Raw genomic sequence first — 20,206 nt, forward strand, 5'->3', positions numbered from 1 at the left:
TAGACAGTCCTTCTTAAAACCAAACCGGAAGTTTACATAAAATAAAAATAGGTGGGACTCACCGATATTATCAGGTATTTTTTGTGCCAATTACTATTTTAATCAAGCTCATTTCTCTGATTTTTTTTCAATTGCATTTTGCAGGCGTCTTTATTTAAGATTTTTCTCCTTGCGTATCATATAAATAACGCGTCCCCCTTTTTCACACATATCTTTTCACACTGCTCGTGAAAGTGACGCATCGGGTATTTCAAAATAAAAGCTTTTAAAGAACACGTGTATTTGTTGAACCTGTGTAACAGGAACACGTATTTTTTACACTCCGGGAAGCAAATCTTTCGTTAAAGAACACGTATGTATAACGATAATCTACATATAAAAATAATGAAATGTAAACAAAAACAAGATAAGACTTTCCTTAGTTTGAGTTCAGAAGATAAATTATCATTATTGAAATAATTTAACAAAGATCTGACTAGATTTAACCAATATAAACCAATTGTCGAGAATGAATAACTTTTCAATTAACCAAATGACTTGGAATAGGAGATATGGAGATGAAGATGACCAAAGAGGCTTCGACAGAAGTTTACGTCAACGTGTTTTGCAACGCAGCATGGTAAAACCCATGTAGATTATGTCATTAAGGAGAAAGCTGTAATGTATTTTAAGCTTGGCCTAATTAGCACCTTGGTTTTCCTGTCTCAAATTGAGCTTACCTACATGTAGCAACGCATAGCTGAGAGCTACAGGTAAACAGATTTCTTTTTTTGCAACAGTTAAACCAAGTTACATAGGCCAACATAAAGTTCAATACAGTTGTCTCTATTCTAGTGTAAAATAAGCACATAATTCCAATTAAGTTATGATTTTGTGAAAATCTTATAAATCAGAAATTATCAATGATTAGGTGAAATGTTTTCTTCTTTGGCAACTAATCAGTTTGACATCAGAGGTTCTTACTAAAATAGTTTTCTTTTTGATTTAGGAAAATATCAACATGTCAGACCAGAAGCCAGCTACAGGTAAAACATTTATTGTCTCAAAATCAGGAACATTTTTAATTCATTTGACTGTTTATGTCTATAAACATGATTAACTCAAAAAGACCAGAGTGAGTTGATGTCCATTGACAAATTTGTTTATAAATGAAAAGATGTTTGGGCTATATGTAAATGAGACAGCAACCCAACAACACAAATAATGCAAAGATATCAAGAGATCAACATATACGGTCTTCAACAATGAACAAGTATGTACCACTTAAAAACATAGTCAATGAATTTAGCACATACTATCAAAGATCTACAGGTACCTGTATCACCAACACCAAATTCTCCAAATACATTATAACAAAAAACATACTGATAAGGCAACAGACAACCACTGTTGAGATTCAAGATTGATTGGAAAAAAGTTTTAAATCACTAATAAAACTTGATTGACATCTCCCTTTTGTCTTTAGTGACAAAATCATGTCAAGTGAAGTCAACCAGTGAGATTGTTGTAATTTGGTGTTCTCCTAAGGGCCTTTAAGTATGTGTTGCTATCTGAATTTATTTTTAAAAGATTGTGTTATGGATATGATGTCATAAAATTTCTAGAAACAAGTTGGAATTTCAAAATTTCCAACTTACCAGAATGCTAAACACAATTTTATGAGGAAACACTACTGTTAAATGTACTTTGAACCAAATACAAAAAACCCAAACTATCCCAAAGATATCTTGTCCCAACCTGGTACATGTATACTGATGTTTTAAATTATTGTAATGCCAAATGTAATGAATGCCAGTGGAGTTATTAAGGGTTTTGAAGTGCCATTTTGTAATAAGATACAATGTAACAAAATCTAAATTTTCAATTGAATCAACCTTGTCAATAGTGATTAAAACTGAAGCACTTTATGATAGTTAATTAAGTAAACTTCATTTTAAGAGTGCACAATATTAGACAAATATAGTTAATATATACAATAGAAATAAAGAGGATTGGAAAAATCAGTCAACATTTTTTGTCAAATGTTGTATTTTTCCTTCTTTCTAATTGGTAAATATTTATACTTTTATAATTGGTACTATTTATAGCTGACCCAAATCAAGTCAATATGCAGATGCAATATGGTAAGATCAATAGGTGTACTGGATTTCTTTGTAGTTCTGTCATATTTATTCTTACTAACCATATAATTAATCAGACTTGGTTTTTAGTCACTGTATTATTTTGAAACTTCTGTTCTTACTAATCAACACTATGTTGCTTGTTTGACTCTGCTTGATTTGTTAGTATATGTTAACGTTGCATAATTTATATTAAATTATAAACCACTGATTATTTTTTAAATAGATTATTCAGATGCCTTTACTAACAATTTCATGTTTACTGTAAATTCAGAAATTTATTAATGTGATTCAGGAATCCCCCAGCAAAAATATAAGGTTTTTAATTCACCTACCCCTGCCACAAATTTTTTTTTTTTTATATATCGGCATTGGTCAAAGATGTACTTATTTTTACCTTTTTTTATTTGCAATCATCTTCATGATCATTATTTAATCATTGATCAACTGCCTTATAATTCTATTCTGTAATTTTATTTAAATAAAAGGAGAATATATTTCTCAACCCTTGTCATATGCACTGGCTGGCAGGAATCTAGAAACAATGAACAAAATTTCAGTCATTAAATCTTTCATGCAAAATTTGGGGATCTGAAACCTGCTGAAATTCTCTTTCACATTTTATTGATTTAATTAGGCGAAAGGTCTACTTGTAGCTTAATAATTGATTATAAAGGATTACATTAGTTTCACAGACCCTTCCTCGAGATTACCCCTTTTATTTTTGGACTAGTTACAATAATGAGAAACTGAAATGTTTGTTTTAAGAAAACATAGGGTTGTAATATTTCACTGGATACAAAAACTGAAAAGCATAAGACGATATAGCGCGTTCGCTCTTGATTCAACTTCCCAGAATCTTTTGATCAAACCCAAACATATGTGTATGTGATGAACAAACCATTAAACAATTGAAGTGTCATAAATATCACAAGTCTTCACTGATTACACAATCCGCAGAATTATTTGTTTAAAAAAACCCAACTTATTAAGTGGCCCAGGTAATAATTTACTTATCGATCACACCTATGGTTAACATGGTTAAAGGGAATTCATTCACCAACATACCAGGAAGAAAATGAAAAAAAAAGGCAAGGTTTAATAATTGCTATTGTCTGTCGGTCACATTTATAACAATAATTTCTGTTTTGTATGCCATTGTGTTATTGCTGGAATATACGTATACATGTACACCATGTATAGTGGATGATATTTATATTTTGATCAATCACTTCTTGGTATAGCCTGCATTTCACAGCGAGTCATTTCACTAAGGTGTAAATCCTTAATAAAATCTAGAAATAATTAATTACTAAGTCAAATGTCAAACAATAAGTAAATATAGGAAATGTAGGCTAGCACTTTAAACATGTTAACATTTTTAACTTTTTACATTCAATAATTTGATTATGAATTGATTGATTAGGGTATATATATGTTATCAGTTAAAGTACATGTACAGTAAATAACTCAATAGTTATTCAATAGTATTGTCAATGTTGATGTATCTAATCTGATAAGAGTTACCTGTACAAGTAAACCATGCAGAAATCGGGGCTACCTGTACGAGTAAACCATGCAGAAATAAGTGTTACTTGTATAAGTAAACCATGCAGAAATAAGGGTTACCTGTACAAGTAAACCATGCAGAAATAAGTGTTACTTGTATAAGTAAACCATGCACAAATAAGGGCTACCTGTACAAGTAAACCATGCACAAATAAGGGCTACCTGTACAAGTAAACCATGCACAAATAAGGGTTACCTGTACAAGTAATATAGATGATTAAATATTTTAATATTTTCATCAGAAATGTCTATGCAAAAAAACAAGCAGAACACACACACTGACCGAAAGGGATATTTTATATAATTTACAGATATGAACGAGATAAAATAATGCTTAAGAAAATGATATGCATTGTCAAATTATTTTTTTTTTTTAACGAAACAATCCATGAATTTATTGATTTGACTGAGATTAGACTTGTATATATGACTTACAGGACAGCCACAAGGATATGGAATGCAGCAAATGCCGGGAGGCCCTCCACCTGGATATGCACAGCCAGGTTATGGGGCCCCTCCACAGCAAGGATATGGAGCACCTCCACAGCAAGGGTATGGACCCCCTCAACAGGGATATGGAGCTCCTCCACAAGGATATGCTCCAGGCTTTGGACCTCCTCCAGGTAGGATTAAATAAGGCTATATGTGTCAAAATGTTAAAGGAGATCAGCATTTCAAAAATGGTGTAATATAGTTGAAAGTTCAGAAATATAAATTGACAATTTATTCTTTCTATACTAAAACATTACGATGATCTAAATAGACTCAAAATTATTGGATTTCCTTTTTATATTCTACTACACAATCTACAATGTATAGTCATAACAATTACTGGCTTAGTTTTTCTCAGATTTATGTTTATGTTGTTTGGATATTGTCAAAAAGTTCAGGGTATCAATTCCTCAATTAATGGTTTGAAAATCAACCCACAGAACAATTTGCAATGAAATTATTTTAAGATTCATGCTTTGATAGTGTTTCCCTCATTTGCATGAAACATATAAGTATTGAGATAACAGTGATGTATTTGAAGATTTTTGGGCATCAGTTTTTGGTTTGATGGTCTTAAAATTCTTAATATTTTCTCCCTAACTGTTATCCCTAGATTCATTATACATACATGTACATGTACATTATCACTACATGTACATTATCACTACATGTACATTATCACTACATGTATGAACAAATTGATTATTACTTGAAATGCATTTATTTATCTTTTTGATCAGTTAAAGGAGTTATTTTTGTACAATTATCTGATCATGATGTAACTATTTGAAAATAATTTGGTCTTATGACCGGTAATACACGATCTTCCAATTAAGGTGGTACCTAACACTACAGGGAGATAACTCTGTAAAAATCAACTAAACGTTTTAATCACGTTGTATTGTTAAGGAAATATTAAGCTTCTCAATGATCAAAATTAGTGTTTGTCAAACTGCTATATAACCAGTGAAATTTTTCTGATAAAGTGGTTGGTTCAAATTATTCGAAATTTTTATATTTTTGTCAAAGGGTCAAAGTAAACATTTTGTCAAAATTTTAGGAAAATTAAACGAGCCAAATTAATATTAGTCAAGGTGTTGGGTACCACCTTAATGCATTTTCCCAGAAACATTTGACATCATAAAGCAACTATCTTCATATCACAATGTCCTATGACACATTTTTCCCCTAAATTACCCCAGATCAACCGGGTAGTTCATACATAAAACTAAAATTAGAAAGTTGTCTATCATGACAGTGAGAGGTAAATCCAAAGATTACTTCATGGACAATCACAAATGTGCAATTCATGTATCTTAAACATGATTATGACAGTAATATTGTGTATTTTGAACATTGTAGCTAATCATACATGTACAATGCAAAATAATAAGGTTTTAATTCTACTGTGAAATGTTTATATAAAGGAATGGTTTCATGTATTGTAGGTATGCCTCCTCAGCAACAGTGGGCAGCCAGACCTGATGCTATCCCAGGATGTCCTCCAGGTTTGGAATATCTGACCACATTAGATCAGATGCTAGTCAAACAACAGATTGAACTTATGGAATGTAGGTATACCACTGTAACATGAGGGTAGACAAATTGCACCTGTTTTGACAGTTTTTTTATTTTAAGAGATGGTCAAAAGTTTTCATTCTGTCTTTTTTTTGTAGATGTATCCTTGTTTACTATATAGTTCCACTAATGTAATTTTGAATTCATACTGAATAAAAAAAAATGGATTTAAAATGACCTCCAAATGACCCAAAATTCTGTAATAAACAGTACTTAAATTGCACCCATGCCTAGCTTCACTTTTGCAAAAATCAAATGACTGAAGTTTTGTTTTATTTCTCCTCATTTTTAGAACAATTTGACAAAAGTCCATGCTTACGATGCATTTTGCAAAAAATGGATGCCTGTAACATATTTTAATTGCTCATTTATAAATATAGACTTTTTTTGTTGACGTTGCATGCAACATTTCCATAATTTCCTTTTTTCACTGGGTACTTCATCTGTTGATATATAATGTGACCGCTTTGTTTAGATTTAAATGTATTTAGCTGTGTTGAAAGACGTGCATAATTAAAAAAAAATAACAAATTGTTTAATTTCTAAGAAAACATACAAGATTTCTGCTGTTGATTTTACAAAATTGGTGCAAATTGGGTATGTGACGTTAAATGGTTTTTGCGATGATTATTGGTGATAAATCTTGTTAAAACAGAATTGGTATAACTGGCAGTGAGACGACTATTTTCCAAAGACTAACATGTGACAATGACAGATCACCATACAGCTTCAACAATGAATAAAACCCATATTATATAGTAAGCTATAAAAATAACCAATATAGACTGGCTGGTATACAATAGATAAATACAAGCAACATAAGTATAATATTATCATATATTACAGTAATCACAGGCTGGGAGACCTCCAACAGATACAAAGTGTTGAATAGTATGGGACAACAGATTTACTTTGCAGCAGAAGGTTGGTACAAAGAAGGTCATAGAATGAACCAAATTCAATATTATTTTAAAGAAGAGGGATTGAGCAAAAAATTGTATCAGTTTGACTATGGTTGACCTGTATATTCATAGAACTTTGTTTTAATTTTGGTTTATAGAAAAAAAAAAAAGTAATTTAAAGTATCAAATATTTTCCCTCTTCAATGTTTGTTACTACTCAATAGCAGGGTTATGTAGTGCTGAGTGTCTGTCTGTATGTTTTTGCTCAAGGAAATGCCTGTCTATTTACTGTTTCAGGGCATCAATCCCAGGATATATGGTGTTAAATCCTGCTTACAAATGTATGATAAAATAGAGTTTTAACTTTTTTCTGTAATTGCATTAGACTTGAGATAACGGCACACAAGCCCAATCTCATCCTCTTTTGATATGGATTGTTGAATCAAGTACATAGAATTACACATCATTTCATACTTAAAATGGTTAATATCCTGCATCAGTTGTTGCCATGCTTTGAACAAATGAAATAAAAAGTAAAACTCTGACGTATAATCATAAAAAACATAATTTAGAGAAAAACAGTTCAGTGTTATATATTTGTGGAATATTAATATACTTGAACCACAAAATTAATGATTCAACAAAATAAATTTCCTATAAAAGGCTTGTTTGCAGAATTTATCAAAATCACTATTATATATATAAGAGTTCTTCTTCAATCCACCTAAAATGATTGGATTTACAGTAAATCAAGATTGTCTTTCAAATACTTTGATATATCAATGAAATCCAAGAGTGACAACAAGTTTCTCAGTCATTATAAGATAAAGGGGAGATAACTTTGTTATATTTTTTATTAGAGTCTGCTATTTGTATAAGACAGTATTGTGGTTCACAGATAGGTTTGACAATATACATAACAGATAAAGGGGATGCAATTTGGTTATATTTTGTATAACTGATATGTGTATAAGACAGGGTTGTGGTCCACAGAGAGGTTTTACTATGCATGTCATAGATACAGGGGGAGATAATGTTGTTATATTTTTCATTACAGAATCTGATATGTGTATGAGACAGTGTTGTGGTCCACAGAGGGGTTTTACAATACACATTACAGATAATTTAGGACAGGTATTATGCTTTTGTAATTTATATTAACAGCTGATAAAGCAATTTACTATATGTTTATCATTTATTATATACTGTAAACCAATTTATTTTCGCGGATACTTTATTTCGCGTTTAGTCCTTTCTAGCCCACTTCGCGGCGATTTAATTTCGCGATTTTCAAATTTACTTGATGTAGTTAGATAAGGAAAGATCCAAGTTTTATATTTTCACGACGATTTATATTAGCGTTATTTTTCTACTCGCGAAAGTCACGAAAATAAATCGCTCGCGAAAATTAGTTGGTTTACAGTATATAAATTATTTATTCATTTTGTTCAGAAAGAGTATTGCAAATAAAAAGCACTAAGCTTTTTGTATGAAGAAAATCATTATAATGAAACAGACCAGAAATAAATCAATCCTCTTAAAACAGGTCATCTTAAATTATATTTTGGGAAATATTTTTTTTCTTTGAAATACTGTAAAGATATGTATGCTTGCATCTGTAAGAAATGCATGTTTTTAGTAAATAATGATGCCTTGTTATGCTGTAAGATTGTACCTCTCTGTTTCTAGTTCATCCTGCTTACCAACTGTATAGAATACACTTCACTTTCTGAATACACATCCATTTATTTAAAACTGATATATACATGAAAAAATGTCTCATCAGTTAGAATTATTGATATTTTGTATATCTATGTCAATCATAAGACCATGAGCTACAATAAACATTGTTTAATCAATACAAAACAGATAGCATGTATAGTGATCTTGTTGGCAATGGCCAAAAATAAACAGTTGGTTCATTACAAAATTACGAAGCAAATGGAAAAAAAAAATTGTTTCGTAATTTTACATATACATCAGTAATGAACCAACTGTTTATTTTTGGGTCATTGCCAACAAGATCACTATACATGCTATCTGTTTTGTATTGATTAAACAATGTTTATTGTAGTTCATGGTCTTATGATTGACATAGATATACAAAACTGTTAAAATTAAAATTGTGAAACTAAAATTACATCTTTTAAACCTGGAAGTGGATTCAAACAATCAAAGTGCCAAGTTGATTCCATACTATGTTACCTATGCAGTGTTTACCTGAGCTTATTTAAATCAACAATTGGCGAGACTTAGAGTGACAAACAAAAGTTTCAGTCATCATAAGTTTATGTCATATGCTCTAGAATAGTTAGGTTTTTTATCGAAGTGTTTTATTACTTTAGACCAAACATTGATCTATAACAAATTTGTTTGACACATTAAACAGATAAATGGGAGATAACTATGTATGATAAGATAAAAAAAGGAATCATTTTTTCAATTTTAAATATATTTTTATAAATAATCACCTGTTTCATAAACTCTAAATGTCAAAGGAAGCAACTTAGGGGTCCCCTCATTATTACAGAATCTCATTTGTCAGGGGAAATACAAACAAGAGTTAAAAAAAATTTCCATTATAAATCATCATCTTTTATATATTTAGATAGAATAGATGTATAGTTAATGTACATGTGTATTAAATCTGTAATTGTTTTGTTTAGCATGCTTAATAATTTGAATTGAATCCAGTCCATAACAAAATATACTCACTGAATTGAATCAGGATTTTTCGGCTAAGTAAAGAATTTTTGAAGTCTTGGCAGAAAATTTTATTTGATTATTGGAAGTATATCAAATCTACTGCACTGCATTAATTTGCATGAATGCTTATTATAGAAAGTATTTGTAGGAATTGATCCAGGTAAAACGAGAATTTAAATGTTGTGCAGGATGTTGCTGGTGTGCTAGCTCTGATTCTATTGCACATGAAATATCGATAGAGGCGCCACCTGGACAAGTAGTGGGTTATGTCAGACAAGAGTAAGTTAAGATCATAAATGTGTTGAAGTAAATAAATTCAGATATATAGGGAAGCACAGTAAATCAGGTAGTTAATATTTTCAGGTAAAAATGTCAGATTTTTTTCATTCCATATAACAAGGTTTGCTGTTTGTAATCATTGTTCAAAAATGCAGTCAGCTCATAGGCCCATGGATTTTATTAAATTTAATGGGGGAAAAAAATAGAAGAATAGTTCTGGATTTCTTAAAAATGATATTTAGGCCCTATTGATTTCCTAAATTTTTTTTGACAATCCTTGTTCAAAATGCATACCGGTCAAATCAAAATATATCAGATAACTTAAGTATACGCTACAGAGACAAAGACTGGTTATTTAAAAGTTTCACACAGTCTACTTTTCATGAATGAGTTTCTTTGTTACCCTCCCTCTGTTGGTGATGTAATATGTCCAGGAATGAAAATATTGATATTGATTTTATAAAATTTGCAGTAAAAAAACTTAAGATTTATACCCAAGAGTATTTTTTTTTCAGAAATAATTATAGAATATTCTTGTGTAAGAAAAATAGATTTTGGAGTTGTTTTATTCCCCCTTAAAACAACGTTTTGATTTATATCATATGTGAAGTACGCATGACATTGTTGACATGTTTTCAATAACCTAAAAATAGATTGTATGGACTTGCTTTATCTTATATTTTGAAAATAACACAACTATAACAGCAACAGTCTGCTTTGGGATCTGTAATCCTTTTGTTTACATTGTATATATTACTTACTGTATGTTACAATTATTTTTTATTATTATACCCCTGCTTACTGAATATATGGTACATGTATATAGTAGTTGATTGTGTCTATTCATTCTTTTGGTTGTTTGTTCATTTGTCCAAACCTCATATTCATAACTTTTACTAAACCAGAAAACAAATTTCAATGAAATTTTAATAGAATATGTAGTTTCAAATGGTCCACCTTCCATTTTTTGGTGAAATTTTTGAAATGGCCCTTATCTTTTAGGAAAAAGAAGCCAAAAACTATTACTTTGTATAAATTGATTATTTCTCGACCAATTTCAATGGGGTATAATTTAAAGTCTTGAATTCTCGGGGTTCTTTAATATGCTGAATCTAACTGTGTATCTAGAGTTTAGATTTTGGGCCCTGTTTTTAAATTGGTCCAAAGGGTCCAAAATTAAACTTTGTTTGATTTCATCAAAAAATGGATTATTGGGGTTCTTTGATACACAGAATCTAACTGTATTTAGATCTTTTTTTTTTGTTGTCCCTTTTTCTAATTGGTCCACATTAAGGTCTAAAGGGTCCAAAATTAAACTTTATTTGATTTTCACAAAAATTGAATTCTTGGGTTCTTTGATATGCTGAATCTAAACATGTATTTAGATTTTTGATTTTGGTCCAAATTTTTGAAGTTGGTTCAAATAGAGGTCCAAAATTAAACTTTGTTTGATTACAACAAAAATTTGATAAATGGGATTCTTTGATATGCTGAATCTAACCGTGTATTTAGATTTTGGATTTTGGTCCCCAGTAACAAATTGGTCCACATTGAGGATCCAAAATTAAATTTTTTGGTTTGATTTCATAAAAAATTGAATTCTTGGGGTTTGATATGCTGAATCTACTCATGTATTTACATTTAAGATATTGGACCACATATAATAGGAAAATGTCCAATTTCAAATTTTTAAGTTCTTATACCACATTCATTCTGTTTCCAAAACATATGCTGTGTCAAATATTTATTCACAATCCAAATTCAGACCTGTATTAAGCTTGAATGTTGTGTCCATACTTGCCCCCAACTTTTCATGGTTGGACCTCTGCGGTAGTATCAAGCTTTCCCCTGAGGAGCATTTTATTTTTAATCAAAATAGTTTTAGGGGTTTTACAAGCAAAACATGGACTTTGGTAATTAATTCATACAAATTGGGGAGCAGTTTTTCAAGTTTTATTTAATCTGATTATAAATTAATTTAAATTAAATATTATCAAAATTGGGTCTTGAAATTATATTAGTAGGAGCACAACAGCTTTAGTGGTAGATGTTATCTAAATTGTATAATTTAACACGTAACAATTTATGATGTTTTGTTTAAAATAAAAGTATTGTACTTTTCCTTTGCTTTGTTTTGTTATTTTGATAAGAAATAAATATTTCAAATACAGAACTGGCTTGCATTTAGGATGAAGAGTTTTTAACAATATTCTGTTTATAGGCAGAGTTGCTGGGAACCAAACTACACCATCAGAGATGCTAACCATCAACCTATTCTCAGAATGAAAGGACCATGCTGTATCATACAGGGGCCATGTTGTCCTCAGGACCAAGAGTTTATAGTAAGTATGTCTCATCAACCTATTCTCAGAATGAAAGGACCATGCTGTATCATACAGGGGCCATGTTGTCCTCAGGACCAAGAGTTTATAGTAAGTTTGTCCCATCAACCTATTCTCAGGATGAAAGGACCATGTTGTATCATATAAATAATATTACATATTAATATTAAGACAATGATTATTTTAAATTACACCCGGCCCGTTGGACCTATAAGTCACTTTAAACATAATGTTCATATTTTCAATAAGCAAAATAGTAAGTATGTCCCATCAACCTTTTCTCAGAATGAAAGGACCATGCTGTATCATACAGGGACCATGTTGTCCTCAGGACCAAGAGTTTATAGTAAGTATGTCCCATCAACCTATTCTCAGGGTGAAAGGACCATGTTGTATCATACAGGGACCATGTTGTCCTCACTACCAAGAGTTTATAGTATGGCCCATCAACCTATTCTAAGGACCATGCTGTATCATACAGGGACCATGTTATCCACAGGACCAAGAGTTTATAGTATGGCCCATCATCCTATTCTCAGAAATTTTGTAAATGTTGTCCATCATTCTATCCTTGGAATAGATGAGCCATGTTGTATAATTTACAGGGACTATTCTCTTTTGTTTAACAAGAGTTTCAGGCTTAGTTTTAGTATAGTCCAACAGTAAGGGACCATGTTCAAAAATCATGCTGTTTCCGAGACTATGTAGTTTTGCAGAACAAGAGGTGATTGTGGTAAAGGTCTATCATTTTGTTTTGCCTACAAATTTCAAGAAACTTACTAGAACAACTCCTTGTTAAAAATAAAAATAAATGATACTAAATATTAATCCTCATTTAGACATATTTTTATGGAAGGGGGATGGGAATCTAAAAATTAATTATTTTGCTTTAATGTCAAGATAGTTTTGAACAAAAATCCAGTTAATTAAAGATTTTATTTTGTAGATCTCATCAGAAGATGAGGCCCATGAGGTCGGTAAGATCAGTAAACAGTGGACTGGACTATTGAGAGAGGCCTTTACAGACGCTGACAACTTTGGAGTATCTTGTAAGTTTTAAAACTTCTCCAAAAAGTTAGTACTGCCATGCTATAAATGATACACTTGTTCTGTTAAGTAGTAGGTTCACAAAGGGTAAGAATGGCTAACAGATTTTTATTTTAATCTTGCCAAAGTACTTACACACAGAAAAAGTTGTGATATAACAAGAAATTTATACTTTTTTTGGCATATCACATTACTTAGTGATGACCCCTATATTATGCATTTTGTATGTTGTAATGTCAGTTTTGGTCCAAATTTTCATAATTTGTTACATTTTTATGCCCCACCTATGATAGTAGAGGGGCATTATGTTTTTCAGTCTTTGTGTCCGTTCGTTTGTCCATTTGTCCGTATGTCCCGCTTCAGGTTAAAGTTTTTGGTCAAGGTAGTTTTTGATGAAGTTGAAGTCCAATCAATTTGTAACTTAGTACACATGTTCCCTATGATATGATCTTTCTAATTTTAATGCCAAATTAGAGTTTTGACCCCAATTATACGGTCCACTGAACATAGAAAATGATAGTGCGAGTGGGGCATCTGTGTAATATGGACACATTCTTGTTTTAAGCAAAGATAGCTTTGGTCACAACCTCTAATCCATAAAATTGTTGTGTTCAGGGATTCAATAAAAACCTTGGTACCTTTTGGTTACAAAAGATTTGGATTGTAGGTTGCTGCCAAGTTTTGTCTGTGCATTTTAGGTTAAAAACATAGCGTTTTGTCAATATCTCCAAAATGTGCACGGTTTGGAGCCTATAATGAAACCTTACAAGGAAATTTGTTTTATTTAACCATTCTGGCTTTTGAAATAGCTCCATTTAAGAACCAAAATGTGGCTTTTTTGATGTTTATGATAATTGGAAATTTAAGTCCACATTTTTACAAAAGTGAACTTTTACTCATTGTTGAAGTCTATTCATTGTTTACATTCACTTTATTTGAACTTAGGGGGATAGTTGTCTCATTGGCAATCATACCACATCTCCTTATTTATATATTGGTCCTTTCTAGTTTATTTGATATTCTCTGGCAGGGTTAACCTTATACAGTTTAGGCTGTTCTGTTAAGGCCCTTTTGTTTTTTTGTGCTCTTAAAAGGTTTAATTTTTTGCCTGTGTAATTTTTAATCTCATGCATTATTTTTAGGAACATTAATTATGCACATGGAAATCAATGTCTCATATTATTTATAGTACACTATATTTGTCTGATATCAAAAAGACATGGTAGGAAATCTCCTATCACAATTTAATCAAATCGTTGTTTATAAAAAATATTTCCAACTAGTAGAAACTGGTTAACATGCACCAGGAATAAGAGAGACAAAATTTAAGCATTGATTTAACTTGAAAAGGGAAGGAACATTTAAACCAAAGGAAATGTTATTGATATTCATCAATAAAGATAGCCATTCAACTACACACTTATATTACAAAAGACAAAAAATACATTGTAAATAACCATTAAAACGTTTAAACCTGCTGCATTTGTTTGCACCTGTCCTAAGTCAGGAATCTGATGTTCAGTAGTTGTCGTTTGTTGATGTGGTTCATAAGTGTTTCTCGTTTCTCGTTTTTTATATAGATTAGACCGTTGGTTTTCCCGTTTGAATGGTTTTACACTAGTAATTTTTGGGGCCCTTTATAGCTTGCTGTTCGGTGTGAGCCAAGGCTCCGTGTTGAAGACCGTACTTTGACCTATAATGATTTACTTTTATAAATTTTGACTTGGATGGAGAGTTGTCTCATTGGCACTCATACCACATCTTCTTATATATAATCAGCTTATATTACTTTCAATTTTAGCTTTGTATACTGTAAATATTTACACACACAGTGGAGAGCAGTTGTGTAACATTCATTGGTGATTTATTAAAGAATTTAAGAAGATTATATAGTAATGTATATGAATATATTTTCAGTTCCTAAGGATCTGGATGTTAAAGTCAAAGCTACACTTTTAGGAGCAGTTTTCTTAATTGTAAGTTACCTTAGAAATAGAGTGGCTTGTTGAACAAAATTTAAGTACAATTATCCATGGGATATTTTATTTCCCCGATTTTAAATATCTAGTTTTATTCTTGCTTTTGATTTTATAATCAAATAATATGGCAACAATTATTTATAATAGAAAAAGGGGTAAGGGCTGTTCCATTAAAACATACATGGTACCCAGGGAAGGCACTTTGACAACGGAGTGACCACCCATAGAAGCGATTTTAGAGTCCTGCATAATTTTAAACCCAATAAACACAATATTTCGCACCAACCCATAGTGACAAATTTAAGTTGCCTTCCCTGGGTCACATATATATTTTTATGGAACAACCCTAAAGACTATTAAAAAATAATCATATAAATATCCTAATTTTATTTTTTTTTTCAAGAAAAGTATTATCAACAATTTGAATAGTGTAGTCTTTTCTTATAATGAGATTCATAAAGATTGTCAATTCACCCATATTTCAGTTTAAATCTTTAACTTTTGTGTATATATCAATTTTATTAAGGCTCTAAAGGTATAAATATCTTTTAAGTATTAGGCTTAATCTTGTCATCATTTTATGTACTGTTTCTAAATTCAAATCAGAAACAGGAATAAATTGGATATTTGGATATCTATACCCCCGCTTTAAAAAAGTGGGGGTATTACTGTTTTTCCTCTGTCCTTCCGTCCTCCTATCCATCCGTCCCATGAATATTTTTCGTCGCAGCTTTCTCAGGAACTACATCATAAGGATTTCTGAAATTTGGGTTCAGGGTTTATATAAGTCAGATATACCGTGTGATGTGTTTTCAGATTCATCACTCTACAACTTCCTGTTTACCGAACATTTACATCATTTTACTCTATTAAAATTATCCAGTTGCGGTGGGGTAATCATCATTGAGCAGTAGCTTGCAGTTTCACTTGTTTTATTTGAAATCTGAAGTGAAATATAAAAAAAAATGTCGATTCAGCTGGGTTATTCCATTTAGATGAATGCAGAAGGGTAGGTAGGTACTTGAAATATTTCACTATAACCAACATACTTTCTTTGGGTATTATTTCATACATGTAACACAACCCAAAACAAAAAATAGAACTCCCTTCCTACACCCCTACATTCAATTTAATTGAATAGTCCTCAGCATAACTCTAGTATAAATATAAGTAATCAGACCATGTTAAATTAGTATCAGTATTAATTATAGTTTGTTTTTTTCCAGGATTTCATGTTCTTTGAACAACAACAGAACAATAACAATAGATAAAAACCTCCAGTGAAGAAGTGACGAAAAACCATACAGGAGAATATTCCCTGTGCTTTACTTTGGACCAATCATTTTATATTTAAAAAATAATCTAACAAAAAACTTTTAATTTAAGCTAGTTGCTTTTTAGTTTGAGTTTCTAAAATATCTTGGAAATGCTTTACACAATTTTAATGTGTTGTTAGAGTGAAGTATATCTTGTATTTTAATTGGATAATACCTGATTAAATCTAAATTAATTTAAGCCAATCAGGAACAAGACAGAAAAGATTCATTGTAATGCAAAATTTTAGGAAACTCTCAATTGAATAAGAAATTGATCTTAGAAATTTCATGAAACTTTGTACAAAGTTTACGGCATTCAAAAGTAACAATACTGAATTTCAGAAGAACGTTTTATGTTTTAAAATCAATATTTACAGAATCCTATAATTTCGGGGTCATTCATGTATGAGCAGTCAAATTTTGCCAGGGTTGTCAATTTAAATTGAAGTATGGAATAGCTAAAGAAAAAAAAATATCAGTAACTACGCAAATATCGCATGTCTGCAACTACTCAAATTTCAAATATTATTTCTGTGTTTTATTATTATGTAACTGTTAATGTTTGTGAGTGTATTTGGTATTTAAACTTGTTATTATTTAATTCCATTTTACTATTTTAATAACAAAACAATATATATATACAATAAGTATTAGTTTGTCTAGAAAGATGTGATTCAGGATTAGAAAGATGTTATCAAGATTACATTAGAAAGATGTTATCAGGATTACTTTAGAAAGATGTTATCAGGATTACTTTAGAAAGATGTTATCAGGATTACTTTAGAAAGATGTTATCAGGAATACATTAGAAAGATGTTTTACAATATTGAATGAGAACTTTTCTTTTAATAAGTGTTAATTTATCTGACCACAGTGCCTTTTCATGATTGAAATCAAAAATCATTTATTTTTTGATTGTTATAAAAGATATTTCCCAGTGAAGTATTTATACATATATATAGTTTTATGATAGGAGGTGATTTTTGTAGATCTCTTATTAGTTATTTCAGCATTAGATTCTTGGGATTTTTTTCTTGAATCAATGTAGCCATTCTCTATTATAGTATGTAGACAATTATGAAGTGATATATATAAATTGAAAAAACTTTGAAAGGGTTGTTTATTGATTTCAGTTTTGTTGTTAAAAAATATTACTTGGTCCACATCTCCTTGATTTGTGTTCCCACACAAAGCACATTTTATTAGTATCTCATTGGTCATTACAATTCATTAAGTTTTAATGAAATATGAATGAAATCCTTTGAAATTGGTACACCAAGAATAATTTTTTTTATCACAGCATGTATAAAACTTCATTAGATATGTAGTTTTTAATTGATTGGTAATAGAAGTATTTTATTTATTAAATGTATTAATCAAAACTATTTGTTGTTATAAGTGTAGTAATTTTTGATTACACTAAGAATAAAGCATTATAATTGCACAAAATCAAAATTGAAAGCGTTAATCAAATTGAGATGGGTTTAATTTGAAGTGATGCATTTTTGGAAGAGTGTATTTTTAGTGTACAGAGAATATAGCATTATAAATGTACAAAATCAAAATTGAAAGCATTAGTCAAATTGAGATTGGGTTAATTTTAAGTGATGCATTTTAAAAAGAGATGTAATACATTAGTTAAATGTATTTGTTAAATGTATTATCTTTTTTGAAAAGAATCCAGATTTTATTATGAATCAAGTTAGATAATCCATCATCATTAATCATGAATCACTGTGTCACTATAGTGAGAAGAGTATCACCCCTTCATGCAAATATTCATTTTAAAATTTCCTCATTCTATTTTTGCAGCTTTAAACTCTACCATAATCAGAACTTTATATTATCATTGTTTTGTGCCATAGAAGTAGAACACACAAAAGTCACCTAAGAAAGATAAATCAACTTATCAACACTTGAAAAATGTGAATTCCCTTTTTAGTTGAAAGAAAATTAGTCACTGTAATAATATGGAGGCAAAGTGTTGTGAAACCCCTCTTTAAAGAAGGACAACTATTGTAAAAGTAAGAAATTCAAAGCATAGTGGATAATATGTTTTATGTGCCATTAAAAGTATGTGTTCAATGAAAAGAAAAATGTGATGTAGACAAAAAATTTATCTTCAAAGTAAAAAGATGAAAAGTATTTTTTGAAGCAATGGAACGGCATTAATAATTAATGGTTGTATGTTCTGTTTTTTATAAGTTAACTTGCTCTATAACCAAGCTGGCAGTTAAATTTTTTGGTCAAACGTGTTTAAACAAGGAAGAACAACCTTAGGATAGTGTTATGTAATACAGATTCATTTTTGTAACTATTATGATATTGTAATGTAATATTTTGTTTTTTTTATCTTTTTAACTTTACAGTAATAGTGTAATTTTCCAATTTTTTTATCTGGACATTCCACAATTATTGCATATAACTTGCCTTTTACATCTCCATGACAATAGAAGATAGAAATGTATTTATTATTACCTTTGTAATTCATCATATTTATGTTATTTTCTTTTATTTCTATTTAATAAAAGACGTTTACAAATCTTAAACAATTTACAATCAGAAATCCATGTATGAAAATCAAACTTTTTATTTTACTTTATATGATACATATTTTATTTTTTATTTGAAAAACTTCATCTAATGTTACAGAAATGTGTAGTTTGGGAAATATATATCTTTGGACATTGAAACTTAAAAATGACTGTTTCTGATTCAGAAATGAAGTGTTTTAGAAGATTTCATGATATAATATGCTTTACAATCAAATAATTGTTTTACTATATGTATTACCCGCTATATCTATAAGTTGTAATGTTTGATGATAGTTAACAAAGAATTTTAATTCAATGATTGATATCTTTGAATTTGTAGTCAAATGTTCCTGTTTCATATTCATAAATTGAATAAAACTGTATACCCAATTATTTTTTTGGAAGACTTCTTTACATGTTTATCACTTATGGACGACTTTGCAGCAATTTTTTTTCACAATTTTCTAATTAAGTAAGATCAAGATGATCCAAATTGGACAAATTTGTGACTATTTATACTTGCATTATTTTTTTTCTTCCAAAGTGTATGAATAATAAGCTCACATAAAATAGTTGGTTTACAGTTGTAAAATCAAAATAGACAAAAATCAGATAAATGGTTTTATATAATCATTTCAGATACTGAAAATTCATTATCTTAAGGTGGTACCTAACACTACAGGGAGATAACTCTTTAAAAATCAGCTAAACGTTTTAATTACGTTGTATTGTTAAGGAAATATTAACCAACGAAATTTTTCTGATAAAGTGGTTGGTTCAAATTTTTTGAAATTTTTATATTTTTGTCAAAGGGTCAAAGTAAACATTTTGTCAAAATTTTATGAAAATTAAACGAGCCAAATTAATATTAGTCAAGGTGTTGGGTACCACCTTAAGTAAGACATAATGTTAAAATATAAGCTGGCAGCTTTTATTATTTATATTTTGATTTTGAAAATGTTATTTTCTTAATCAGAATTTATCATTATGTTCACAACTTCCAATTAAATTGATGATAATCTTATTTTTATGCCCCCGCCGTAGCGGAGGGGGCATTAAGTTTTACCCTTGTCTGTCTGTACGTCCCAAAGTTGGTTTCCGTTCTCTTATTTAAGTTAGCCTTAACCAAATGTTATGAAACTTATACACAATGCTTATTACCACAAAATACAGATCAAGTTTGAATTTTGGTGGTGTCACTTTTACTGTTCTAGAGTTATGCCCCTTTACAAATGGAAAAATTGCTGAATTTTTTGTTTCCATTCTCTAACCTAAGTTTGCCTCAACCAAATGTTATGAAACTTATCCACAATACTTATTACCACAAAACTCAAATCAAGTA

At 30.1% G+C, this 20,206-nt stretch overlaps 1 protein-coding gene and 1 long non-coding RNA gene across 4 annotated transcripts; one reads left to right on the forward strand and one right to left on the reverse strand.

The window, feature by feature from the left end:
• Positions 1 to 25: 25 nt before the first annotated feature.
• Positions 26 to 16,646, forward strand: LOC127719585 (phospholipid scramblase 2-like). 3 transcript variants are annotated; one of them, XM_052225805.1, is made up of 12 exons: positions 26 to 74; positions 989 to 1,025; positions 2,088 to 2,123; positions 4,127 to 4,312; positions 5,630 to 5,752; positions 6,606 to 6,683; positions 7,719 to 7,795; positions 9,516 to 9,646; positions 11,868 to 11,988; positions 12,935 to 13,037; positions 14,953 to 15,011; positions 16,241 to 16,646. In XM_052225805.1, the coding sequence occupies exons 2-12, from the start codon at positions 1,001 to 1,003 to the stop codon at positions 16,283 to 16,285; spliced, it is 984 nt and encodes a 327-aa protein (XP_052081765.1). In that variant the 5' UTR covers positions 26 to 74; positions 989 to 1,000; the 3' UTR covers positions 16,286 to 16,646. The 3 variants fall into 3 exon arrangements, with proteins under 3 accessions (XP_052081765.1, XP_052081764.1, XP_052081763.1); XM_052225804.1 differs by lacking the exon at positions 26 to 74 and adding an exon at positions 251 to 352; XM_052225803.1 differs by lacking the exon at positions 26 to 74 and adding an exon at positions 388 to 619.
• Positions 16,647 to 18,584: 1,938 nt separating this feature from the next.
• On the reverse strand, positions 18,585 to 19,954 carry LOC127719587 (uncharacterized). Its single transcript, XR_007990385.1, has 2 exons — positions 19,756 to 19,954; positions 18,585 to 19,521 (listed from the first exon to the last, which is right to left on the reverse strand). It is a non-coding gene; the product is annotated as an uncharacterized LOC127719587 (long non-coding RNA).
• Positions 19,955 to 20,206: the final 252 nt, after the last annotated feature.

Source organism: Mytilus californianus, unplaced genomic scaffold, assembly GCF_021869535.1.
Source record: "Mytilus californianus isolate M0D057914Y unplaced genomic scaffold, xbMytCali1.0.p SCAF_11, whole genome shotgun sequence".
NCBI lineage: Eukaryota > Metazoa > Mollusca > Bivalvia > Mytilida > Mytilidae > Mytilus > Mytilus californianus.